The 27,577-nt window shown below is 40.1% G+C and overlaps 1 protein-coding gene across 1 annotated transcript in view; it reads left to right on the forward strand.

Moving 5' to 3' along the window:
* Positions 1 to 27,577, forward strand: part of Pip4k2a (phosphatidylinositol-5-phosphate 4-kinase type 2 alpha) — a 159,974-nt gene that overhangs the window by 89,101 nt on the left and 43,296 nt on the right. The window contains exons 2-4 of the mRNA XM_046423027.2: positions 8,854 to 8,951; positions 10,685 to 10,781; positions 25,088 to 25,240. Of these exons, the coding sequence (XP_046278983.1) occupies positions 8,854 to 8,951; positions 10,685 to 10,781; positions 25,088 to 25,240 (348 nt within the window). The remainder of the gene's footprint in view (positions 1 to 8,853; positions 8,952 to 10,684; positions 10,782 to 25,087; positions 25,241 to 27,577) is intronic.

The following is a 27,577-nucleotide window of genomic DNA, read 5'->3' on the forward strand; positions in this document are numbered from 1 at the left end:
TTCATGCATTTTCTAAATCACTGTCTGGGCCAAACAGCACATCACCTGAGATTTCTTCTCAAACCCATTTTTAAAAATATAAAGTGAGATCAGGAGAGCCAGGGCTTGTTGCTCGAGGTCAGGCAGTGAACAAGTGGTAGGACCAGCACCCAGTCACAGTCTCCTGATTCTAAGCCTGGGGTCCTTTAGAATAGATCATATTGTAAGTGCTTGTTTTCATTGGCAAAGTCTTTTCTGGATATTTTTAAAATCTAATATTACCTCCATAATAGCTCATACATTTTTGGCCTTAGTTCAGTTAGTTTCATGTCAGGTTCTGTGGTTTATGTGAGGTGAAATTTTAATATGACTCCATTCTTTGGATGAGGTTGGCAGTGTGCCAGCCAACCAGGCACATCCTTGGGAAGTGTTTGATCAAGTTTGAAGATACCATGTTGGCGGATGATAGAGTTTGTATCTCTATTATAAATTAAAGTAAGATTTGAAGCCAGAGTTTAAATTTGCAATGTAAGTTATAATAGACATTTTAATTTTAGTTAAGGAGCCACTAATCAAAAGACTGACTTAGGGTTGGGGATGTAGCTCAGTTGGTAGAGTGCCCTGTCTCACATGTGCAAGGCCTGGGTTCAGTCCCTAGCTACACACACACGCACACACACACACACATACACACACACACATACACACACACACAAAAGCAACAACAACAACAAAAAAATGACTTAATGATTCTTGTTCAACAGAAAAACAAACAAAAAAAATTCCTTACGTGGATTAATTTAGATTAAGGAGTTTACAGGTAACCGGAAGGGCAGACCTGTGGTTACATTCACATCTCGGCTTAGCTTTGCTGTCAGGACAATTTTATTTGGCTTATCAAAATAAAGCATTTATTTTCTGCATGTTGGAAGGTAACTCACATTTCAGAAGAAGGTTTTAATTAAAATGTACTCGATCTTTATTCAGTCTTATCTGCAAACACAAAGACATTAACTTTTCCAAAAAGATCTTAGAAAATGAATATTGATGAAGCAGCTGTAGAAAGTTGACCTCCTGCCCTAAGACAAATAAAAGTACATTTCACAAACATTTTCAGCCGCCTGTTTTTTTCCCTGCCTCTATAATTGACTCTAATTTTCTCTCTCTGAAACCTCAGAACTTTCAAATTGCTACTCAACTTGCAGTGTAAGTTATAATAGGAGCCACTCCATTCCAAGTATGGGCTACATGCTTGAGTCATACTGAGAATTCATCTTTAAAGTTCTTAATTATTTGAACCCATATTCATTACAACATTATAAAAATTATTTCCAAATGATGCTCAAGTCAGTGGAGTTCTTTTTCCCTAATATAGAATTTGAAGTTACTAATAGTTTTCAAATAAAAAGAAAAAAAAACTCTGATAAAAAAAATTTTAGGTAGTTTTATCTATCACCAAACTTACTAAGAAAAAATTAGTAGAAAAATGTAAAGGAATATTATGCTCTTTCTTTTCTTCTCTCTCTTTCATACTTTCTTCAGGAGATGGGATCTCTCTGTTGCCCAGGTTAGTCTCCAACTCCCTGGCTCAAGCTGGCAAAAAGGATGGTCTTTGTTCTAAAGATGTTCTCATTGTTACCACTTCACATCAGAAACATGAACTTCGGCACACACCTAGTGGTGATATCCACATTTGAGAGAGAGAGAGAGAGAGAGAGAGAGAGAGATTTTTCTTCTGTCTACTCCCAGGTTTTGGGAGGAGTGGTCATAGTTGTCACACCCAAGGAGACTAATTCTGTGTCAACCAGGCAGCCTGGCTAATTGCTGTTTACAATTATAAGCTATTACATTTCTTCTCTGTCCTCATCAGGCCTCCCTCCCCCCAGGAATAGTGAGTGGAGAGGCCTCTGAAGAAGAGTATGGCAAGAGAGTGTACAATCCTGATGGCTTTTCTAAGTCAAACTGTGGAAAATATTTTCTTAGAAATGGGGCTGAAGTGGTTTTGTATAACTCAGGGACAACTCAGTGACTTCAGTTCTAAAACCTCCAGCTATGATGGATTCTTGCATCCTGCAAGTACCCTGAACCCCTATCTTCTAGTAGTCATGATTTTAGTTTTCTGCTTATCTACTTCCTAAAGTGAATGAACCCCAAAGCAGAAAAATCTTTGAAGTTAGTGATTAGTGGGAGGAATCCTTATATGGTTTATCAACCATGGAGCCACAAAGAATTTGGGGATTTTTTTTTTCCCCTCTGGTTGTATACAAAGTATGTTCACACCAATTTGTGTCTTCATACCTGTACTTGGATAATAATGATCAACACATTCCACCAGCATTAATTACCCCATGCCCCCTCCCTTTCCCTTCAACCCCTCTGCCCTATCTAGAGTTCGTCTATTCCTCCCATGCTCCCTCTCCCTATCCCACTATGATTCAGCCTCCTTATATCAAAGAAAACATTCAGCATTTAGTTTTTTGGGATTGGCTAACTTCACTTAGCATTATCTTCTCTAACTCCATCCATTTACCTGCAAATGCCATGATTTTATTCTCTTTTATTGCTGAGTAATATTCCATTGTATATATATGCCACAACTTTTAATCCATTCATCTATTGAAGGGCATCTAGGTTGGTTCCACAGTTTTGCTATTGTGAATTGTGCTGCTAAAAACATTGATGTGGCTGCTTCCCTATAGTATGCTGTTTTTAAGTCCTTTGGGTATAGACCAAGGAGAGGGATAGCTGCGTCAAATGGTGGTTCCATTCCCAATTTTCCAAGAAATCTCCATACTGCTTTCTATATTGGCTGGACCAATTTGCAGTCCCACCAGCAGTGTATGAGTGTGCCCTTTCCCCCCATATTCTCGCCAACTCTTATTGTTGTTTGTATGCATAATAGCTGCCATTCTGACTGGAGTGAGATGAAATCTTGGATTTAATTTAATTTAATTTGCATTTCTCTAATTGCTAATGATGATGAACATTTTTTCATATATTTGTTGATTGATTGTATATCCTCTTCTGAAAAGTGTCTGTTCATGTCTTGGCCCATTTATTGATTGGATTATTTGGTTTTTTGGTACTTAGCTTTTTGAGTTCTTTATATACCCTAGAGATTAGTGCTCTATCTGATGTGTGAGGGGTAAAAATTTGCTTCCAAGATGTAGACTCTCTATTCACCTCACAGATTGTTTCTTTTGCTGAGAAGAATTTTTTTAGTTTGAGTCCATCACATTTATTGATTCTTGATTTTAATTTTTCACCACAGGAGTCTTATTAAGGATGTTGGAGCCTAATTTTTTTAGGCTAAGTCCAGCAAGTGGAAAGAATTTTCAGATACTGATAAGAAGAAGTTATGGAAGAGGGGGTAGAAATTAATATTAGTGGTGATGTCAGGATCCTCTTGTAGAAGCTGGAAGCAGTTGAAAATCTGGTAAAGTCTGTGGACTCTATATGGCATATTTGTTAGTTGTTAATTCACCTAAGAAATGAATGAAAGTTAAACTAGTATCCAAAACCATCATAGCGTGGTTATGCATTACTGTTCTTTTTCCATTGGGTCCTTGCTGATCATGAATCCTTGATGCTTATTCTGCTATGGTTTATCACCTTGCAGTTTCTCACTTTATTATTAAATTATACTTATAAATATGCACTCATACTTAAGTGGTAGGAATGTTACTTGGGAGATAAATAAGCCCTTTTCAACCTGCATCTTGAGATTTGGAGGAGGGATAAGTGGGTCTTTCAAGATCATCCCACTCCACTGTCATCTCCCCTCTTAGCCCAAAGCTTGCACTGCCACTATGTAGGTCCCTCTATTAGAGTTGATAACAGCAGTGTAGCCAGAAGTTCCCACACTGGATACTTCCTGTTTCATCTCAATAAGGCATAATTTGTTGGGAATCTTCTTTACTATAATCAGATTAAGTATCTCAGTGTCTCCTCTACATGTAAGGGTTTTGTTTTTGTTTTTCCTTTTTGTGTATTCTTAGCTGAATGAAAATCAATTGCTAATTATGCATTAGTCTAAGAACATAGTGTTTAGAGTGAATGTATCTGAATTAATTGTCAATAATAATGCTTCACCATTTATGAACATATTCTTTGCTTGACTTAAAAATCTTACAAATTAGTGAGGTTTACTTTAAAGTGTCACTGCATGGGCTTTGTGGGGATACCTCTGCATGCCTTAATTTCAGAACTGTTGCCAGCTGGGTCTTGCTTATTTATTCCTTGTCCAGTAGCTATTTATTATTTCTATTTTTTTGAAGCTTAATTGCAACCTCTGTTTCCTTACCAGTGTGAATTCGGTCTCCCATCTGCAGGAGTGATGTTCACTGCAGTCAGCAGAGCTAACTCACAGAATAACAAACCTGTGTTTTACAGTGTTGGAAGGAAATTGCATTTGATGTAAATTGGAATGTCTTGCTGAGGAGAGGAATTGAGACACCTTTTCTGAGTTGGGCTATATGGCATTTTAAGAGGAAATACACATTAATTTTGCTGTACTTTGAGTTAAACATGTTAAAGTAAAACTAAGATAATTGTTTCTAATAAATAATTTCTTTGCAAATTGATTTTACATCCTTCAAGGATACTGTTTACGATTCATTAAGGTTTAAGTAGAGCTTTGGGGAATATTTATTTTTCCTTTTTGGAAGTGATAGGCAATGTCAGGGGGATGATAACTGTTCAGTGACCCAGGCCTTTTCCAAATTTAAATGGTGCTATAGAAACCTCTGCTGGTTTAATTATAGATCATGGTGCATATTCAGTTAATTCAATAAATTAAACATGCAGTTACCATTGCATTTCTACTTCAAGAAAACAAGGAATCCTTACAATTTTTAACACAGTAAAGACAAAAATTTCAGGTAGATGCCTAATGGATGCACCATGACTCCCAACCTCACAGGAAACAGATGTTTAAATGGGTCCTGGGTTCTGCCAGTCCTACTCCCTGAATTGTGTATCTGAGGTATCTCAAGTGAGCTGCCTTGACTAGGAAGACGTCAGCTTGGGCTGGATTCCAGGTACAGCTCAACATTTAGAAGCTAGTATCTTACCTGATCTCACTAAGCCTCAATTTCCTTAGCTATAAAATGGGGATAATGACAGTTCTTACTGCATTGGGTTGTGAAGATCAGATAAGATACTGTGTCCAGAGTGTTTAACGTGATGCTTGGCACATGTCCAGTAAGCACAAACAACGAGAATAAAGTGAGGGGAGGCACAGCTAAGCGAAACTCCTTCCTCCACCCCACCATGCCAACTCCTCTCTGCCCTCCTGCTTCCTTCACTGTTGAATTAGAATACAATTAGGGACATGTTGACACTTTGTACTAAACCTTTGCATACACCCTCCCTGCCCATGTTTGGCCTTGTTTCCATTGATATTGACAACAAAGCTGCTTTATTTCATATGTTGGGCCCCAGCATTGTCAGCACCCATGCCCGATGGCTAGGCAGAGAGGCAGTGTTTTGGGGGTGACTGTCCCAACATAAACAGGGTGCAAAAATACCCAGCCTACAGCCTCTCCACATGGAAGTATTTCTAATACACTCACAAAATAATGAGCATTATAGAACTGTGAATATGACTGTCAGCAGAAATAGAGAACCAGAGTGTATTTGCCAGAGTGGTTTGACAACTGTTAAGTACTTCACAAGTATAAAGTGGTATTGCCCTTTTGTTATAAGAGTTCATTAAATATTTGCAACCTGAAAGAACTGTCAATGTGCCTGAATAATATAACTATCGCTTTCCATTTTTAAGCTAACCTAATAAAATTTTAATAAACTCCAAAACCACTTTTATCTCCATAAATTTTGGATTTCATAATGTATGCTTATTCCTAAGGGGGGTATTATTCTTTCCTTCAAAACAGTAACAGTTAATACAAATCTTTTTGTTTCCTTTCATGAATATTATATAACCTACATACATATATGTGTTCCTCAATTTAAATATCTATAAAGACAGACAACGTATGAATTCTTTGCTTAAAAAATACTGATAATAAGTATAAACTAATGATCAATTATTGTTCATTTTGTTATCAATTTTGGAATGGGCCATATAGAATGGTTGAGCTAGGTAGAATACCAAACCAATAAATTATAATTTTCCCGAACTAAATTCTAAGAATTTATCCTGAAAACGTCAAGTTCACACCCAAGCAAGAGCCACCTTATTAATAGGATTAACCCCACCTTATTAAAGATGGTAGGTCATTGTCATTACCTGCACCAGCTCATCAATTTGAACTAGAAACAAGCCACACAGTTTAGTGTATGTAATGAATAGCATAATAATAAGCTAAAAGAGAGTGTTCCCAAGAAGTTAAATGACCTTTCAAAGATCAGGCTGTGGGAGTTACTACAGTTCAGTAAACCTGATGAATGACTGCCAATCCTCATATACAACAAAATGGAATGTGCCTATAGAAAAAATAATATAAGGCTCATAGGTATACTACTAAAATATATGTGTAAATATTTTAAGTGGTAGATTCTCTGTTTCATGAATTATTTGTTCACAGATCATTATATCTAGAAGTTTGAAAGGCGATTTGTGTGTGTGTTGGGTGTGGGGGCCAAAGGAAATTTGAACCTACTGTGAATGAAAGCAGTCTGGAAGAAAGAGAAAGTAGCCATGAAATAAAGAGCATAACTCATCTCAATCTGCTCCTCAATTACAAAGCTATAGCTACAGCTATCCTAGGACATATTGTAATCTGCAAAATGAGAGATTAGCCCATATAATCTGAGGTTCTCTGTTAGTTTCAGCCTTTTATGCACGTAAACCAAGGTGTAAGTGTAATCATCTTTGATTTGTCTTCACATTTCCTGTCTTCCTACTGATGAGGACCAAGTATTCCCTAACTCTGGAGGGAGCCTGATTTATAAGAAATGGGACTTATAGAAATAACTAAAAGTACATATTCTCTGGAGTTGGGTGTGTGTGTGTGTGTGTGTGTGTGTGTGTCTGTATATGTGGTGGGAAGGGGCACTGAGGATTGAATCCAGGGCTCTACCAGAGGCTGTATTCCCAGCCCTTTTTTATTTATTTTGAAACAAAGTCCTGCTAAATTGCTGAGGCTGGACTCAAATTTGGCATCCTCCTGCCTCAGCCTCCAGAGTAGCTGGGATTACAGGCATGCACCACCACATACTGCTTCCCTGGCATTTTTTGGTTTTGTTTTTGTTTTTTTGACCCCAGTGCTAGAGAGTGAAGCCAGGCCCTTGTGCATGCTAGGCAAGGGCCCCATCACTGAGCTACCTACATCCCTAGACCCCAGACTTAAATGGCACCTTACTCATGGCTCACCATTCCTCTAGCACCACATCAGGCTTTGCTCCCTCAGAGAAGCCCTTCACCCTCACTTGTGACAGTACACTTCGTGCTGAGTTCCTGTGGCATTTATTGCCCAGACTTTGCCATTCATTATAGCTGCCTTATATTTGACTCTTGTGATGTCCTGCCCCATTAGCTAGAGTGGAAACTCAGTATAGTCAGAGATTGTATTTTATACCAATTTTCCATTTCCAAGTGATTGTCCCGGGACTCCCTTGCTCCTTTATCTTTATATCACACTTAACCAGCAAAAATCCTTAAACCTGAAGGACTCCAGAGGTCAAGTTCTGCTGGCCTGTCACTCCTCCAGGTTACTTGCTTCTCTAAAAATCAGCTACCGTGCACTGCACTCTCAGCTCTGCCCAGAAGACCAACCCCATTTCTTTCACATTTTGTTATCACTCTTTTAAGCTCCTGTGTTGTCTTTAAGCCTCTGAACCCTTTAACCTTGGCTCAAGAAAGGGTTGAAATTGGCATTAGTCTTCAGGCTTTCTTGACAAACATGATCACAGTCCCTTTGGATGACACTGTGGGAAGGAGAGTGCCTTGGAGACTTGCTTTCTGTGAACCCAGCAATGTGTTAAAAACTGCTGTATCAAGGAACTCATGTTTTGTTTGTTTATTTGTTTGCTCATCTTTACTTTTGGGAACTGAGACTCCTTAGAGTACCTTTCATTCTACTGGAAGTATACATCTTTGAAGTGGCTTATGTTGCCAGCAACAAGGGGAGGTGTGTACATTGGGAACCAAGATACAAAAATGATTAATCAAGGAGAAAGGTCAAGTTTTTCACAGTCCTATGTGAGAAGCTGCCCCTGTCACTCACTGGAATTTAAACAGAACTTGATTCTACCCGGCGTCCTCTGGAACCACAGCTTTGCTTTTGTTCCAAACTCCTGTCCAGTCCGTCTTCCTCTCGTGTAGCCCTGGGCTGGCTGTCTTCCTTGTTCCCTCTGAGAAGGGTCCTCTCTTGGTAACTTATGCCCCACCCCAATATATTTTTTTTAACCTTAGTTCCCTTAAGAATGGTAAAGACCTCCTGAATGTCATTATTATTATTTGAGCTCTCCAAAGTTTAAATCATGTCTATTAATCAACATATATTTACCTCAAAATTAAAAATCCGTCTCAGAGAACAGAGAGGAGTTGTCTTGGAAATATGATCAAAGGAGCTCTGGGTCAAGGGTCTAGAGGGAATGGAGGAGAGTAGAGTGGGGACAAGTAGGGACAGGTGGCCTTGAAGGCTACCCCTCACCCCCAGTATTCCCCTTGGTCACTACCAGTGGCCACTAAGGTCCAGATCAGATAGAGAGATAAGAAGCAGCAGCCTGAGCTGGATGGGAGCCCGGAGGTAGTGGGTAAAGTCAGACGAGGGAGGGAGGAAGAGAGTTGGAGTAGGAGTAGGAGGAAGGAGAGCAGGCAACCAGGTTTTCTTCGCCAGTATGCATTTAAGTCAAGCCTTTCTCACCAGGATGGTAATAACTGCTGCTATTTATTTTCTGTTTTTCTAGATCAATGAACTGAGCCATGTTCAAATCCCTGTCATGTTGATGCCAGATGACTTCAAAGCCTATTCAAAGATAAAGGTGGACAATCACCTTTTTAACAAGTAAGTACAAGTGCGACCTCTCATAGGCCTGCTGGGGCTGCTGTAAGAGTATGATTTTTGTGAATTTCTGTAATCACATAATTTTTTCAATGGGTAGGAGTAAAGTTTTGCTGATGAAGTTAATCCTGTGATAAACATAACCATCTGTCATTTTCAGAGAAGCAACAGCAGGCCCTCTGGGATAATATCCTTTTGCCATATGGCATATTGTTCTCTATAAATATCTTATACGTTAAAAGTGATATTCTCATTACAATTTATAATTTTGAAGCTGTAAATTGCTTGAATTTTTGAGCAGTGATGAACCTCTGCTGTCTTGCACAACACTTGGAAAATGATAACTTTATGAACAGAAATGACTACATCATAGAACAATAACGAATTAAGGTATATTCCTATATCACATAATTGGGTGCCATATTAGATATTAAGAATATTCTTCTTCATGGAATGTTATTTTAGGCATCATCATGGAGCACCTATTAGATCTTAGGTAATCCACTGAGAGTGGGAAATGCAGTGATATATAAGACATTGCCCTGCCCACAAGGGATCACCATCAGACCAGTAGTTGAACACTGACACATGAACAAATCACTGTAACGTAGTGTGCAAAGTATAGTAATAAGGGTGTATCACCAGGCACGGTGGTGCACACCTGTAATCCCAGCCATTTGGGAGGCTGAGGCAGGAAGATCAAGAGTTCAAAGCCAGTCAGCAGTTTAGAGAGGCCCTAAGCAACTCAGCAAGACCCTGTCTCGAAATAAAATATAAAAAAGGGCTGGGATGTGGTTCAGTGAATAAGTGCCTCTGGGTTCAATCCACGGAAACAAAAAAAAGGTGGGGGGTATGTGTGTATATAATTTATGTATTTGGATCCATGGGAACACAAAGAGGGAAGCAATTCTACATGAAGGAGTAAAACTCTTAAGAAATCCCTCCCACATGTGGATCAATTATGAAATTTCTTTTTCATTTTCTTTTCCTTTCTATTTTCTGTGGTGCTAGGGGATGAAACCCAGGGCCTTACACATACTAGACAAGCACTCCATACTGAACCACATCCCAGACCTTCATGAAATTTCTTAATGGGGTCATTGTTCTCTTATGAAACTGACGTGTTTTTACTTCCCGTAATGTTGTGTAGAGGTTAGCTTTTCTAGGAAATTTCTCCATGGAAATGTAGAATGTAGTATCTATATACAACAGGTTATCTGGGGCCTCAGTAACAGAACAACATGGAGACCACTGTGGGGCTTGCTGGGCTGACCCTTTCTCACACTCCTGCTTCTTGTTCTTCACTGTTTCCCTCCACTGGCCTCTCCACCTCCACCTCTTCTATGGGGAATGGCTATTACATGTGGCCAGAGTTAAGGGGTCACACAGTCCAGATATATTTGAGACAGAAGGTGGTATTACTACTCTGTTCCCTTCTGTCTCCCAGATCTTTTTTAATTTTTTATTTTAGTTGTTGATGGACCTTTATTTTATGTATTTATATTCAGTGCTGAGGATCAAACCCAGTGCCTCACACATGCTAGGCAAGTGCTCTACCACTGAGTCACAGTCCAGCCCTGTCTCCTAGATCTTACTGGGTTGTACCTGGTTCTGTGAAATCATCCAGGACAGTGAACTCCAGACACTTCTTGGTACACAAAGAGCTAAATGGGAGCAGATTCAATGTGGCTAACTCTTCTTCTGACTGAGCTTTATGCCACATGTGATCATTTCAGAGAAAACATGCCGAGCCACTTCAAGTTCAAGGAATACTGCCCGATGGTTTTCCGTAACTTGCGAGAGAGGTTTGGAATCGATGACCAGGATTTCCAGGTGAGTTGCTTTTATAACAGTTCTTGGCTGGAAAGTGGGTTCCATCATACCTTTTGCTCTATAAAACGGGATTTGTATATTTTTATTATTGTAAGTGTGTATATAGTACCAATCTGCATTTCATATAAGCAGTTTTCAATGTTCTTTCTGAAGTAAAAAGTTCTCAAAGTTAGGGCCCTGTATGCAATTTCTTATAAGAAATGACTCTTCTTTGGAAGGAGACAAGCCGTGAGCATTTGGTGAATGCTCTCATTTCCAGGTGGAAGTTTCTACCAGAGGAGCTGCCTCCTGATTTCTGCCGTCCGGTGTGTCCACAGCCATGCCAGTGTGTGTGTGTGTGTGTGTGTGTGTGCGCGCGCTGAATTCACAGGAATTTCAGAAATTGTTTTCTAGCTGATTTGCTGCTTGTCAAGTTGGCAAACTCTGACGCTTGCCACAGTGTTTTCATCAAAGGCCACACTTTGCGCACTACAATGCTAAATTGTAGAGTGCCCATGGCACTGTTGTCACCACCAGGAACCCACCAGTTCTTGGCACAGTGCTGTGGAGCATCTTCCTCTTGCTCTCGGCTCCTCCCACATGTAAATAGGCACTGTTGCTTCACTCCCTGTCTTTGCCTGGTCTTGATTTTAACTTTGAAATCCAACTTAACTTTTTAAATATTTCTTGCATGATCATTTTCCTAAGAAAGGACCTGACGTTGGATAAGTTTAATATAGCCAACCAGATGCATAAGGATTTCCTTATGAGCAGAATTCTAAGTACTGACTTATTTTAAATCTTTCAGATACAATAAACACTTTCATGTGGGGCACAGTGGTACACGCTTGTAATCCCAGCAGCTCGGGAGGCTGAGACAGGAGGATCTCAAGTTCAAAGCCAGCCTCAGCAAAAGTGAGGTGCTAAGCAACTCAATGTGACCCTGTCTCTAAATTTAAAAAAACAAAATAGGGCTTGGGATGTGGCTCAGTGGTTGAGTGCCCCTGGGTTTAATCCCCGGTACACCCCCTGCAACAACAAAACAAAAAACCCACTTTCTATTATTTGCCCTAATTTAAAAAATCTTAAGTTATCCTGCATTAAGTGTCATATTGATACTCTCAGTGGCTTTATAAGTTGAATATTAGCATGGCTTTCCCTGAATTTTCTATTAAAAAATAGGATCCCTTAGGCAAGTCACACTTAGTACTCTTTCCTAAAGATCTATTCTCCCACTTCCCACCCAGGCTCTTGTTGAAAGCCTTCAAGAATTTCTCCCATGCTTACTCAAAATGAGATGGTGCCATACTTTGAGAAAGCTGTGCTGGCCAGGTTGCCGGTGACATCCCCAGACATCCCCTTATTGTGGATCGGGGTTGTGGTCTCCACAGAGGCCCAGGCTCTGGGCTGAGGAGAAGTGAGGGGGGCAGGCAGGATGTGGGTGCTCTGCTCTTAAAACTGCACTGAAGCCGACACTCATGGGAGCTTTGTCAGTAAGACTTAGATGGCACTTACACGCTTGACATTTACTGCTGAAAAAACAAGTAATTTTTAAAGAATAATTGTTGGAATAGTAAAAGGGGTTCATATGACATAAGAAGGGATAATTCCATATGATTTAAGAACTGTTACTACATTTAAATGGGCCATATGAAAATGAACTAGCCACTTTAAAAGGAATTAATGGCAGATTACATTGACATCTTAAGGAAATCTCCTCTGCCTGACTCTGGGGCCAAACACGAGCGTGTCCCTCCTCTCTCCCCATCTTTTTTAAAAAAATGAAACAGCTGCATTGGCATTTAACAGAAACTGAGTTTTAAGGGCCCAAGCCCTTCAAAGAGGCCTAAACTGATTACACTGCATTCTGAATTCTGCCCTGAAGCAGAATAAAAAGTAGTTTTGAAACTCTGAAAATGACCAATTTGGTTGCTGAAATACTAAGATGCTACTATTTCCCCCTGAAAACAAAACGGTATAAGTTGGTATTTAAGTAAGTGCAAATTGCTGAGTACAAACTTTGAAGGGAAATGAGGCAAGTGGAGGATGATTCACAAGTAACTAATTGGCAAGTCTGTTAAACTCTTAGCTTGAGAGATCAGTACTGAGGAGAGTGGGTGTGAGTGTGATTGACCATCCCAGCACCCCTCCCTGCCTCAGCTCTGCTCACTGCTTTTGGTATTTAAATTGTGGCTTTTTCTTTGGCAACTGTGTTTCTATTTGAGAGAGAGAGGTGGGGGGGAGGGAGGGAGGAAGAGTGGGTGTTCAAAGTAGCTTTAGTAAACCTCCTATACACTTTTCTTCTCTCCCCCATCCTACCTCCCTTTCCCAATGTCTGTACTTCCCAAGACAGCAGCCCTTGAGCTTCAACTGTAGACAAGATTGTAAATGTGGAGATTAACCCGGTTAGTTGGCTACTTGTTTGGAAAAAAAAAAAGAAGGCAGGTCTGACGACATTGGCCATGGAATCACACCTTATAGGCCCTGTGCACTGCAGGGGCCAAGGCTGAAGGCAGGTGTGGACCAGAGGGGCCCACGGTCCATTCATCAGGGCCAGTTCCAAGCAGCAGATGTGGGTTGGCACGTGAGCACTGAATAGAAGCAGTTTCCTTTTTCCCTTCTAGAGCTGAGCAGAGCCTCCCACTGGCCACTTATACTGCTCCTGAGTTCTGGATGCACAACTCTGTGTTCATTTTCTGAAGCACTTGCATTTTGGACAAGCAACTTAAAATCAATGTAGCATTAAGGAGCTTCATCATCTGATTCAATTTGTATTCAGACTTTTCGTTTAAATCAAAAGGATAAATGGGCTGGACTTGTTTGTGTGAATGCCTTTTTGTTGCACCTGAAAAATGTCAGTATTGATTAATGGAAGTCACTCTAATAAAAGTAGACCATAGGGGGGATAGTAGAGGATAGGAAAGGCAGCAGAACACAACAGACACTAGTATGGCAATATGTAAATCAATGGATGTGTAACTGATGTGATTCTGCAATCTGTATATGGGGTAAAAATGGGAGCTCATAACCCACTTGAATCAAAGTGTGAAATATGATATATCAAGAACTATGTAATGTTTTGAACAGCCAACAATAAAAAATTTAAAAAAAAAAATAAATAAATAAATAAAATTTAAAAAAAGGGGAAAGGGGAAAAAAAAAAACAAGGGAGAGAATTAAACAACAGCAGATGGGGTAGAGAGGGAAGATGAGAGGGAAGGGGAGGGGGGATAGTAGGGGATAGGAAAGGTAGCAGAATACAACAGTCACTAATATGGTATTATGTAAAAATGTGGATGTGTAACCGATGTGATTCTGCAACTTGTATTTGGGGTAAAAAATGGGAGTTCATAACCCACTTGAATCAAATGTATGGAAGATGATATGTCATGAGCTTTGTAATGTTTTGAACAACCAATTAAAAAAAAAAAGATTCCTACAGCTATAAAAGAATAAATTTGTGCTGTTCTGGAAAAAAAAAAAAAGTAGACCATAGTAATCTGCCTACCTAATTGAGCTCTATCTGTCATCTTAAACTTCTTGAAAGGAACTGAAAAACTTTCCTGCTAGCTCAGTAAACATTTGTGTCTTTCCTGTTTTGATTTCTTAATTATCTTTTAAAACAAAAATTTCTTTTCCTTGCTATTGAAGACAAATTCAAACAATAATTCTAGAATATTCATCATTAATAACAGTACCATCTAATGTAGATGTGTAAACCTCTGCATGTGTGTACCTAGTGCTTCTAGATTCAGAACTTTCTCCAAAACAATTAGTACTTTTTTAAAGTAACAAGATTGGTTTGTAATATGCTCAGAGTTGAATTATGTTCATCTCGTTTTTTGGCCACTGTGACTCCACATGGCCCTTTTTTCAAGATGAATGCTGCCCTGGCCGCCTCCACTGTTACCATTGCTGCAGTTTTATTTCTGCCATGCCACTGCCACCTTAAGACCTGGTCTCTTCCGTCATAATTTCACGCGCAATTATCAGCTCAGTGTGTGTTTATTTGTACCTGGTGCATGCCAGGCTCTGTGCTAGACGTTCCAGGGAATACAGAAGAGTGAAACAGTCACTTTGATGGATTCTATATTAGCTGCTAAAGAGATTTACAGAAAACCAGGCATTAAAATTTTTAATGTTCTTCAAGCTATGCCCCTCTTTTTAGCCATGCAGGATTTCAGAGCCCCTTGTGACATTTCCTCTTGGGAAATCAGATGGAGGCTTCAGTTCATTTCTGAGATGCAGAGAGGGTTGCCCACCATAAACCAAAAAGTTCTGCAGGTCGGAGCCAGCTATTAAACCTAAATACACCACATAATTGAAACTGAGCCCTCTTGTTCATTGTGTTGGATAATATCAGGTTTACATTTCCCCTACTGTGCCTCCTGAATTAGAATCCCTCATTATTCGCATTTGATGCTTTTTCTTTGTTTTTGTAACCAAGAATTCTAATTTTAAAATGATTAATTTTAAAAGTTAACAGTTTAAACTTTTGAGGTCCTTGTTTCAAGTTTCAAATTCTAAAGCATTATTTTTTTCAGTGAATTCTAACCTTTGGAGGGGGGAAATCTGCTGCTATATCTGGAATATTAAGTCTATCAAATAAAAAATGTTCTTCAAATGTAGATTTTTCAAATTGACTTTAAACTGCCTGAAGACAGGGATGGTGGCTGTTATTTCCTGGCTGCCTTCCCAGTGGTTAGCACAGAGACAGACCCTCAAGAGAGATTTATGGAAGAAAGGGAGAAGGGGCCAAGGGGCCATAATAGGGGTAACAGAGCTCATACATGTGAAGCAGTTGGATGGCGGTGGAATTGAAGACAAAGCTGGGGGAAAGCCAGACTCACATGGGAACAGGGCTGAAGACCTCAACCCTGTTTTGCAGCCAGCTAACAGCCCTGTGGATTTTGCGCAGGGGAGGAGCCATGACATGAGGTCTGTACTTTCTAGAGATGATTGACTGGTTATATGTAGAGATACAGACGTTAGGAGACTGTGGTGTATTGCACTAAGTAGGAGGAGGCATACCTGACAGGGCCAGGGCACTTGTCACCAACACCCTAAAGCAGAGAGCGGCTTCACAAGAACTAAGACATGTAAACTGCCAGGTTGGAGGGGAGACTGATGGCTCTCAGGGGCCTAGAATAGGAGCCATTGAGTTGGGGGACTGGAGAGCAGCTGAGGGAGCATTAATCCAGGTCACAGAGGGAAGGAAGATCGAGGGTGGGATAGAGAGGAGGAGGAAGTTGAGTTTTTGACACCTTGGCTCTGGAAATGACTGTGAGATGCCCCCATGAGGCTGGTGGTCAGGACAGGGTGAGGAACAGAAGCCCTGCCATGGGAAGGATGGGCACTGACATGGTCACCGAAGTCCCCTGTGGTCCTGTCTCTTTAAAATCATACCAGCATGCTCACTACCCTGTATGTGCTTGCTCCTTGACCTGTCTATGCTCTTTTATTCCTTTGTCACTGGGTTTGCTCATTGTTCACATTTGTCCTCTTGGATTAGCTACTCTGTGCCTCCCAGTGAGCCCTGGAAGGCAGCTCTGCCCTGAGCAAAGATGCTCCTGGACTAAAACCCACAGGATTACTCTCACTGCCTGTCAGCGTCATTAGACTTTTCTGGTGCTTTTTCTCCTCCTCTTTGCAAGCTGAACAAATTACTAGCCCCACCACAGACTGCCCCCACCTATGAGCCTACACTTCCTGTCTGCCTGTATTTCCTGCCCTGAACCTGCTTGGGATTGCACCTCATGCTGTGGACCCAAGACCTGACAGTCAGCCATCCTTCTCACTAGGTGCTCCTATCAAGTTAAATGCATGTTTGTTTTTCATGAGCCTTGGGGACCTGTCTCTCTTGGGGACCTGTGTTTTAATCTCCATAGTTAAGTAGCTCTGAAATTTTAAAAGGTGATCTCATGGTACTCCATGAAGTTCCTGCAACTCTGCTGCTTTCTCTGTTGATCATTACCTTTCACTTTTATGTTTTTTTCTTTTCTGATAAGTTGTTTCATTATTGATAAGCACTAGATTGCTCTGTGTCTTGCTCCCCTCTATAATGAAAGCCATTCTACACCTGGGATCACAGCTCAGGCTTTCTTTGAAATTCCCCTAAGAGCTTAACACAGGGCTTTGAACACAGTGTGCATTGAATAAATCCTTGATGACGATGTTCAAGTTAGCATGTTGGTCTTTAACTCTCTGACGAGGTCAGAAGACCATCTGTGCTCATTCAGAGATGTCAAATGTAAAACCAGAAAGCAGGCTTCTCTAGGCAGTCACTCCCATCTCCCAGGCTGTGTGATTTGAAGCATGTAATCATAATCCTGAGTTGTCAGCAGGACAGTGATTGGTTTCCAGGTTTCCAGTCCATGAAACAGGTAACATGGTTGGGGAGAAGAACATTTCCTAAGAGTTAGAGGCCCAGTGGAGTCTCAGGTCTTCAGTGACCTTAAACCATTGACCTAGCCCTCAGGGGTCTAGGTTTCCTCATCTGCAAAATGAGGGAGAAAAACATAATGCTGAGTCCCTCCCAGCTAAGCTGTCAGATCTCTGAATCTATTATTAAGTCAAGTGAGTACATGACTGTCACTTAGGTTCTTGTATACAATGTTGACATATGCTGTTGCTCCAATGGTGGCTTTACACACTTGAGCATGACAGAATTGATTTTAAGTGGCCTTTCCTTTGAATAACAGAACTTTTCACATGTGATTTTTAGTCAAATGTACAAACTATCAAAATGGGGAGAAAATCTATATATGCAAGACTATGATTAGTTCAAGAAAATTAAATGTGGAGAATGCTTGGTACTAAAAAAAAGTACAGGAGAACGTAACAGTTGCTAAATCGGGACATTTTTATGAGGGGTATAAAAGATTGGCCTTAGGAATGAGCTAATTAAATTGACCTTTATATTTCCTCCACCCTTCTGGAGACTCCACTAATCCTGGACCTCCCACTGCGGAAATAAATATTTTCCACGCAGACAGTTAGAGGAGGGGGAATGGACAGCACCATTTATCCTTTTCTTAGGGACAATAAATTTCCAATTATAAATGTAAGAAGGCCATCAAAGAGGGAGCTTCATATCTCATTATCTTCCTTTATTTCCTGTTGAGGGCCGGCATGGCATCAGAGCTTCAAACACAGCTGTTGAGGTTTGAAGTAGGATGTCATAAGGCCAGATGTTTACATGCCAGGTTGCAGGATAGTCAGGCCAAGAGGGATTGAGCGGTCATATTCTCACCTGTCCTGCACCTAGTAATTCTTTCCTAGAACTTGAACTTATGTCCAACCATTCACTTTGTCCTCTTCTCCCCCACCTGCTCCCCAGCAAGCCTCGGAGAGCCCTTCAAAGTGGCATTTACTGTCTACTACAGTCACATCTAGGGACTGAAGTAAGAGCACCCACAGGGTCACCTTGCTTACCCAGAGACAGTGGGGGACTGTAGCTACGAGTAGGTCACCTGGTGGGGGATGAGTGTTTAGGGGCCTTGCAAGAGGAATGTCTGGGCCAATCACATACACCTGTGTACTGAGGACTACTTTGGTATGAAATATCCAGACAGGGGATTGAACCCAGGGCCTCACAGATGCAGAAAGTAAATTAACTAGTGGCTTCTAGGTGGGGGAATGGGGGAGAGAATGGGAGTAACTACAAATGAACTTGAGGTTTCTTTTGGGAGAGATGAAGTGTTCTAAAAATGATTGTGGCAATATTTATATAAGTTTGTGAATGTGTTGAGGATGATTGAATCATGTACTGTAAATAGGTAAATGGTATATTATGTGAACTCTATCTTAGTTAAAGCTATTAATGAAGAAGAGTGCTTGAGTTTGAAATTAGTTTATATGCAATAAGAGACTCCCTGCCCCACACTGATTCTGGATACCTTTTCTTTTTAATATATCTTTATTTTATTTTTTATTTATTTTTATGTGGTGCTGAGGATCGAACCCAGTGTCTCACGCATGCAAGGCAAGCAAGCACTCTACCACTGAGCTCCAGCTCCAGCCATGGATACCTTTTTATTAAGGCAGATTATAATTGTACCATTTCCACTCTGAACAAGTGAATTTAAGGAATGGACTGAGTGGTCATATTATATAGTTTGTAATATGAAACTATCAAATGTATAGAAGGAAAGGAGTCACTGATGAATAGATTTTCTTTTTTGCAGTTTGTTTATTTACACTTATCATCAGCATCTTGGTCCCATAAACAAATAGTAAATCATTGTCCATTTCTAAATGTCTGCGAACTGACAGAAGGTAACTAATGCTGAATAATTAGAAGAGCAACTAGGAAACTTAGAAACCATTCACTCCAGCTGTCTTACCTCGCAGATAATCAGATGAGAATAAGGGGTGTAGGGGAGGGGGTTGGTGAGGGGCCTGGAGCCCCTGACTTTAACTTGTTGCTGTGGGACTGTGATCTTTATCCCTCACCTTCTGCTCACCTCCTCCCAGGCCCCACCCTACTGTATCTACTCTTTCCCTGTGGTTTGAAAGGGTGCTGGGCAGTGAGGCCAAGGATAGAAGGAAGATCGTATAAGCTGGTAATTTTCAGCTTGAAACTTCTTTGTAGAATGTTTTAAATTCCCTTTTTAAAAGGTAGGTTATTATTATTGAGAGCTTTAGAAAGTAACTTATTACTATCACTTTTTTTCATAAGTACATTATTTTCTTTTTTTCCTGCTATCACTTTTGAACTGATAGGTCCAGAATCCCAGATTTTGAGTTCAAGTAATGTCACTCTGTTACAGAACGTACTTCTCTAAGCTGTGTCCATGATAAGGAATTTAGTTTTTAATGAGAGTAGATCTTTCAGATTTTGGGTAGATTTCTTAGGGTGATTTCATCTGGCAATTGTCTCATAAAGACAGGCAAATGAGGGTAAAGACTTCTGAATATTTTACTTTAAAAAATGGGAAATTATCTTGAAGATAACCAAATGGTGCTGTTTATGCCTTGATTGGATCAGATTTGAATCTGGGGCTTGGTCTTTTAAATCCAGAGATTAAGATGAGAAAGAATTTTTTTCATGTTGCCTTCTGCTTGACCTTGTTTCTTCATGTAGATCTCGAACTAGCTTGTTGACTTCATTTTACCTGCTTTCCCTGGTTCTTTTTTGTTTGTGTTTGTTTCCCAGCTTAGTATTGTGGACAGTAACCTGGAATTCAGCATTCCTGCTGTAAAAGATTACTTAGGTTCTTGCCATCATTTGCCAGCGTAACCCATGCAGTTCTGAGCAAAGAAAGGCAGAGGATGGGATATTGTTCTAAAGATAGAAGCCAGTGGTGGAAGGGGAATGAAAACCTCCACCAATTCTTAGACCATGTGAACTAATTAAATAGACATGATGAAATATGCCACATGGTCAGAAATGTGAAGAATTCTTAGGGCTGACATTGTCTCCACAATCGACAAGACTTTTAAGAAGTACTGAACACTAGGCACCCTTCAGCCCTGTCTTCACGCTGCATGAATCCTCTGACTCCAAGCCCAGGGCTCAGCAGCAGTATTTTCTGTCCTGAAGCCTTGTTCCACAAACACACATCTGTCTCAGCTCTTGCCTAGAGAGAAGACAGCTCCTACTCCTGTCCCCTTCAGTTACAGTCAAGCAATAAACAGCCCTAGAATCATGATAGCTTGGTACACAGGTTCATAAAAATGTAAGTAAAGGACTCTGGATTACATTAGCTGTTGTTAATGATATTTTCTGCACACTTTACTTGGAAAAATTGAAAACATAAGGACAGGTTTGGGTTTTTGCCAGCTGACTCACACCCTATATTGGTATTAGAAGGTGTTTGTCACCATGGAAAAACTGGCATCAACTCTCCCATCATGCTGCCCAGCAGACTGTAGGACCTGGCCCCTCCATGTGTATCATCCCAGTTGATACAGTAAAAAAAGCTAAAATGATCGAGTCATTCATATTTTCTGGGTCTCTGTTTTACTATCTAAGTTAAGTGGTTTGGAATTATTTCTAAGATTGCTTCCAATTCTAATACTTTTTGGTTAGGATATTTAATTACACATGGCAAGACTCTTGGGGAGTGCCGGAAGGTCACCTCCAGGCTGCTTCCCTCAAGCCTCCCCCTCCCCTTCTTGCTGTCCCACCTTGTCCAAGCATCCTGTACAATGCTGTGACTCATTCTTCCTTGGGACAGAACAGAGCACCCTGAGGAGTTTCATATGCAGTTTCTGCTAGGTAGCAGGCTGTGGGGAGGCAGCGCAAGGACCACTTTTAACACACAGACCTCCTTCCTCCCTTTGCCCACGTGCTCCTTCTTGCCAAAGTTGTCCTAAATGCATCTGGACCCAAGGAAGTATTATTTTCATGCAGCTCTAAGAACTAGTGTTGTCTTCTCTGTAACCTTGGCCTGAATGGCCTAAGATGATGGTGTCCTGTCTTCTCACTGAATTCTCCCAGGGAAACATGTACTGAGTCACCTTCAAGGTCCATGCCTTCCAGGAGAGCAATGAGCTGTCTTAGAGTAAATACATTTTTAGAGTTATTGAAGATCTGATGTGAGTTCCAATTTAGCCTGCCATCTTCCTGGGCTTATTATTGTCTATGAGGATCAATGAGGCTAAAGAACATAAGCAAGTGCTGATGAATGGCAGATAGAATGAATGGCAGAGCATGTTCTATGTTCCTGACCATTATTACTGCACTGCCTTTAAAACATAACTCTACCTTATTCCAAAGGCTACAAAAATTTGATGGTTATGGTGTTTCATAATAGCAAAAGTTTGGCCTTATCTTTGCCAATTGGCTGTTTCGTTACCGCAGAGGAAGCCTTAGGCAGGAATCTCAGACATTGTACGTGATTCCACTGTAAACCAGATTTTTATCATCAAATAGAAAACTGCACCTGGCTTCTCCTGCCTCGTAGTAATGTTGCGAATAAATATGAAATAATGATGATTTTTCCAGGCTTTAGAGTCATTCCAAGGATCAGGCATTTTATGTAAAATTGCATTATCTCATCTTATATTCCACTTGTCTATTAGATGATGTTTTTACTAAATTTGATATATTTTATGTTAATAGTGAAATGAAAGGTACATTCTAAATTTTGACAAAATTGCATTGATTACTTGAAAACCAGGAGCCTTAAAATGTTTTTGTTTTTGTTTTTCCCACATTCTGAAAGTACATATTGTGGGTTGAGACTTCTGAAGGGATTACTAAAAAGAACAAAAGTTGACACAGAATCAGATACAGTTTATACCCAAAGGGCTTAAAAACAGCATACTACAGGGATGCAGCCACATCAGTGTTTATCGCAGCACAATTCACAATATCTAAATTGTGGAACCAACCTAGATACCCTTCTAGTAGATGAGTGGATAAAGAAAATGTGGTATATATATACACAATGCAATATTACTCGGCATTAAAAGACAATAAAATCATAGTATTTGCAGGTAAATGGATGGAGCTGGAAAATATAATGCTAAGTTAAGTAAGCCAATGCCAAAAAACCAAATGCTGAATGTTTTCTCTGATATAAGGGTGTTGATTCATATTGGGGATGTAGGGGGAACATGGGAGGAACAGACGAACTTTGGGCAAAGAGGGTGGTAGGAGGGAGGGGGAATGGGGGTAAGAAAGATGATGCAATGAGATGGACATGATTTCCCTAAGTACATGTATGAAAACACGAATGGTGTGACTCTTCTTTGTGTACAACCAGAGACATGAAAAAATGTGCTCTATATGTGTACTATGAATTAAATTGCATTCTGGTGTCATATATAACGAATTTGAACAAATAAATTTTTTAAAAAGGATTAAGACATAGCCAGTATCCTAATGCAAAGTCTGAACTAATTGATTATAACTTTGTCTTTAAAATTGAAGGCAAAGAATTTGGGAGGAGTCAACTTTATTAAATGTTTACTTAATGAATACAGTGAATGCCATGAATTTATAAAGTTCCTCATTTTAACCAAACCAGAGTTGGAGAGAATATAATGGGAAAGGCATTAATGCAGATAAGTGTGTCATTATAACGCCTGGAATACACTACACTCTGATCCTTATGTGCCAGATGAGACACTATCACAATTCAGTAGACCCTTGTATCTCACATGTGGTCCACAGACCACCACGATCAGCATTGTCAACTTCTTAAAATGCCCCACCCCAACCTCTCGGATCAGAATCTGCATTTTAGTGTGGTCCCAGGTTCAGTTGCTCATTGAACTTTATTGAAAAGGACTAGTGATACTGCTTTCCATTTTATTCTCCCCCTTGGCCCATGAGAGAACATTTTACTTTCTTATCTAAGATGTTCAAAAAGATGAGCTATGAGACAGGTGCTGCTGTAATTCCATCTTGGCTAAATACAGTTATCCCTTACTACTCCCCACCCCCCTAAAAAGTTATTTTACATGAATTGTCAGTTTTACAAAGTTTATGGTCTGTTCCACCTGGCTTTCATGAAAGTTGATTGTTCCAGCTTTTATTTTATGCCTGAAGATAATTAAGTCTTACAATTCCTGAAGTTCTTGTTTTATTTGCAGAAGATGCCCCTTTGCAAATTGGTGTTTGGGATGAGAAAGTAAAACAATTAAAAAGAGCAACAATTGGAGAGGTTTGGGGAAACTCACTTAAATCTCCAAAAGGATATTCACTTTGATTTTCTTCCTTGTTATTGTAAGTAGGAAATACAAAGGGAAAATTTTTAAGAACAAAAATAATGTTCATGTGAGGATAGTCATTTTCATCCTGAAAATCCTTTTCCTCATTCTCAATGAATTTCAGTTGTCTTGGGAATAATTTAACACTCTCAAATCCTGCTGGTTAAAGTCACTGGGAGTTAACACTGATTTTTTTTTTCATCTTAAGTTTTCTAATGAGCTAAGGAAAGCAGATTTGGTTAATTGACATTCTCCATTCTGCACTTTGGCAGGTGCACCTGCCTGCACTCGGATCTGAGGTGGGCTGTCATAGAATGTAACAGACCACTGTGGCAGTGCCAGGACACATCCCAAGGATTGAAAATGAGCTCATGAGAATTGAGAGTGCCCCCTTCAAATCTAGGGCCTCCATGAGCTTCTGGGCCACTGCAATTTGATTCTCCCTTAGATAGCTGGACACTGCTGGATTTCATCTAGAAAGGAAGGAAAGGATAAGGAGTCTTCAATATACAAGATAGCAAGGAACACTTTCCTTGAAATCTATGGGGCATAGATGCTACCTTCCTCTTGTTGTAGGAAGTGTGACACTTCCTACGACAAAACAAGGGTGTCATGTTCCCTGAACTAGACAACATTGGGTTCACTGGCCTTTGAATGCCCACTTTTAGAGAGGAAGTTGCCTTTGAATCCCACATGTAGTTCAATGAGGCCCAGCACAAGAGCACAGTTAGCAGCAATGAAGGACAGACTTCCTCAGGTGCCAGAGTTTGTTACTTCCACTAATCTAATGACCAATATCAGAAAGATGGGGAAAGGTGGGGAGGTTCTGCAGAAGAGGAGACACAAAGGGAAGTTGCTTATGGAAGAAGAGGTAGATGTCCCTAGCTAGTGTCAACAGCACAAATGAGACACCGTAATGAAATAATGCCAGGAGAGTCCTACTCAGAGGCCTTCCCTGTTCACCCTCCAGGGCATCAGTAGTGCTCAGAAACATTAGAAGAAGGGTGGGTAGAAGATGGACCCATCTGGAATCTTCTGAGAAGCTCTTATAGAATAAGAGGTTCCTTCCTCCTTTTTAGGCAGCATAGTTTACTAGTTGAGAACTTGATCTCTGAACCAGCCATACCAGAACTGGAATTCTAGCTCTTCCCTTATTAGCTGTGTGACCTTTGCCCAGTTACTAAACCTCTCTTGTCCCATTTTCCTTACTTACCAAAGGATGGTGATAATGATACCACTGCAAATGAATCTTATCAGAATAGGGAGAAGTGCCCTGTGCAAAATGCTGGTACACACTCGTCATGTAAGGGAATGCTTGGTGGCTATGAAATTTTCTTTCATAACTGGAACCTAATCTTATCCAGAAGAAAAATTCGAGTCATGTCTAATTCTGAAAAGAACAGCAAGGTGAATAAAGTAACTGTGACCCTAATTCTAGATATCAGCCTGCTCTGAGAATATTGGAATCACAGTACTTGCCCAAGCTGTTTCCATTTCATTTGAAAGACTTGCAGTTTGAGTTACGATGAATATAAAATAGTGTCAGCCTGCTTGTCAACTTTTTCCAAGCACAAATGTTGCTATCACAACAAATTACTTGGGCATCAGAAATCCCCACCTCTAACCAATTTTCTTCCCTCTTCCCCCTTGCCCTAACCGGGAAGAATTCCTTGACCAGAAGTGCACCCCTTCCTAACGACTCCCAGGCACGCAGTGGGGCACGTTTTCACACTTCCTACGACAAAAGATATGTCATCAAGACCATTACCAGTGAAGACGTGGCCGAGATGCACAACATCCTGAAGAAATACCACCAGGTAATTTTTCTTTATCTGTATGTGAATCTCTGAGAAGGTTAACATCCATGCCCAAGTGTCATCAAGGCCAAAGGTCTCAATATGTAGTTAGGAAATGATGAGATGTGTTTGACATAAAAATCTCCTGTCACCATTGTTCTAAAGGGAATGTGGCCAGATTCCTGACAGTTCATGTTTAAGACTGTGTATGTTATAGAGGTCATTATGTATATAATGCTTTTCCTAAATACCCTTCTGTATGATCGCTTCAGTGATCACCACTGGTCTTCAAATCATTCTGCTTAAGATTTGGAAAATTTCCAGAAGATTTTGCCTGTACCAGAAGTTAAAATGTTGACTTCTGAATTTTTAATCCACCTACATCTCCAAGTCTCATTCTGCTCCCACTTTTCCTTCCTGTCAGAGTTCTAGAAAAATGCACCAAATAGCCCCATTCTACTGTGGAGGAATTTCTCCAATTGTAGGTGTATTGGTCTAGGTCTTGCCCCTTTTCATTCCTAAATATTATCCCTTTGTAATTGCCCTTCAGAATGAAACTACCAGACCGTCTTGGGTTCAGATCTCAGCCTTATCACTTACTGACTGATTTCTGGACTTTGAGACTGAGTTTCTTCATTTATACATTAAGGGTATTAACACCTAACCGCAGAGTCCTGAAAAGTAAATGGGAATGAATACCAAGTACTTAGCACAGTATCTGTCACACAGTAGGAGCTGAGCATATGGTGGATGTGTTGGCAGCCGCACTGTTATCAAGATAATGTCTATTGTATAACAATAAGTCATCTTGAGAAATTGTGGTCTTATGGCATGAATATGACCATTGCTGCAATATTACAGGCATCATTCTTAGATGATTAGAACTGGTATTTGAAACACACAGAAAACACACACACACACACACACACACACACCATCTGTCTTAGTCTCCTTTGTCTGAAATAACAAAATCCCATAAACTGGGTGGACTAAACAGCAAAAATTTACTTCTCAGTTCTGGAGCTGGCAACTTGAAATGAGGGTGCCTGCATGGTCAGATTCTGGAGAGGCCCTCTTGCTGGCATGTAGATGGCTGCCTTCTTATGGTATCCTCACATGGAAGGAAGAACAGAAAGCAAAAGCTCTCTGCTACCTCCTCCAATGAGGGTACTAATTCCATCACAAGGACTGCACCTTCATAACCTAATTACCTCTCAATGGTGATTTGGATTTCAACATAATGAATTTGGGAGGATACGAATATTCAATCCATAGCAGAGTCCAAATTCTCCTTAGAGGTAAAGATTGTCTTTCACAGAGAATATTCAAAATAAAGTGCTTCAAGCCGTGACTGCATTAGGACAATGCTCAAAGACTTTAAACCATCACAATTATTAAGTATCAGCTTCTCAGAATATCTACTTTGAAGGCAGCACTTATTTGTATTTGTGACTGTTTAAAAGTATTACTTTGGGTCATGCTTCATGCTCAAATACTACACATTATTTCCTGGCAGTGCTATTCTTCCAGTCTTTGCAAATGTGATCAGTGGCATTTTACTTGCACTGAAGTCTATAGCAATCTTTGAGCCACGTTCTGTTTCTGTAAACTTGGTACCGCCTCTGATTTATTTTCTTAAAAGCATTAGTCAGTTTCTAAATTCATTTAACATCTCACATGTCTTTTATAGCATTTATTGCCTTTGAAATTTGTTCTGCCAGGCTCAGGCTATTGCCTATGATAAAGGGAATTTAAAGTGCTCAGAGAGTACCTACCAGAGGGAAGACACCAAGGCACTGGCTTCTGAATGAATTAAATTGCAGGTTGCAGCTTTTAACTCTTCACCTGTTCATTTTTCATGTTCAAGTTCCCCGCTCTTGAATTTGATGCATACTCACACAATCTTTTTACACTTCCTTTCAGTTGGCTCACAGCATTCAAAGCAAAGCAATATCTCATGACTCATGAGAACATATTATTCTGACAAAGAGCTGTGACACCATTCTAATAAAATGTGACACACAATTCAGGTAGCCACTTCTTTGATGACAACTTTTGAGCTCACAGTCTTTTGATGTTACAGAAATCACAGTTTGAAATGTTTTCTCTGGGGTACTTACTCTGACCTAACATTACAGATTAGACATACCCCCAGTGTCACAGAACACATTGGGACCAGTCTGTTGGCACACTGCAGGAGCTATAAAGTGCTAAAGATTTCTTTTTGTACCACTTCTACAAAATCGTTATTTTGGGTATTTTTTTTTTATTCAGAAAGTCTCATTTAGCCCATATCTATTTTTTGCCTTCTTAAAAATAGAATATTTTAAATATTATTGAAAGGTTCATGATGATTGA

Source organism: Marmota monax, unplaced genomic scaffold (assembly GCF_021218885.2).
Source record: "Marmota monax isolate L192 unplaced genomic scaffold, Marmota_monax_Labrador192_F-V1.1 WCK01_AAM20220418_F8-fsc00098, whole genome shotgun sequence".
Lineage (NCBI taxonomy): Eukaryota > Metazoa > Chordata > Mammalia > Rodentia > Sciuridae > Marmota > Marmota monax.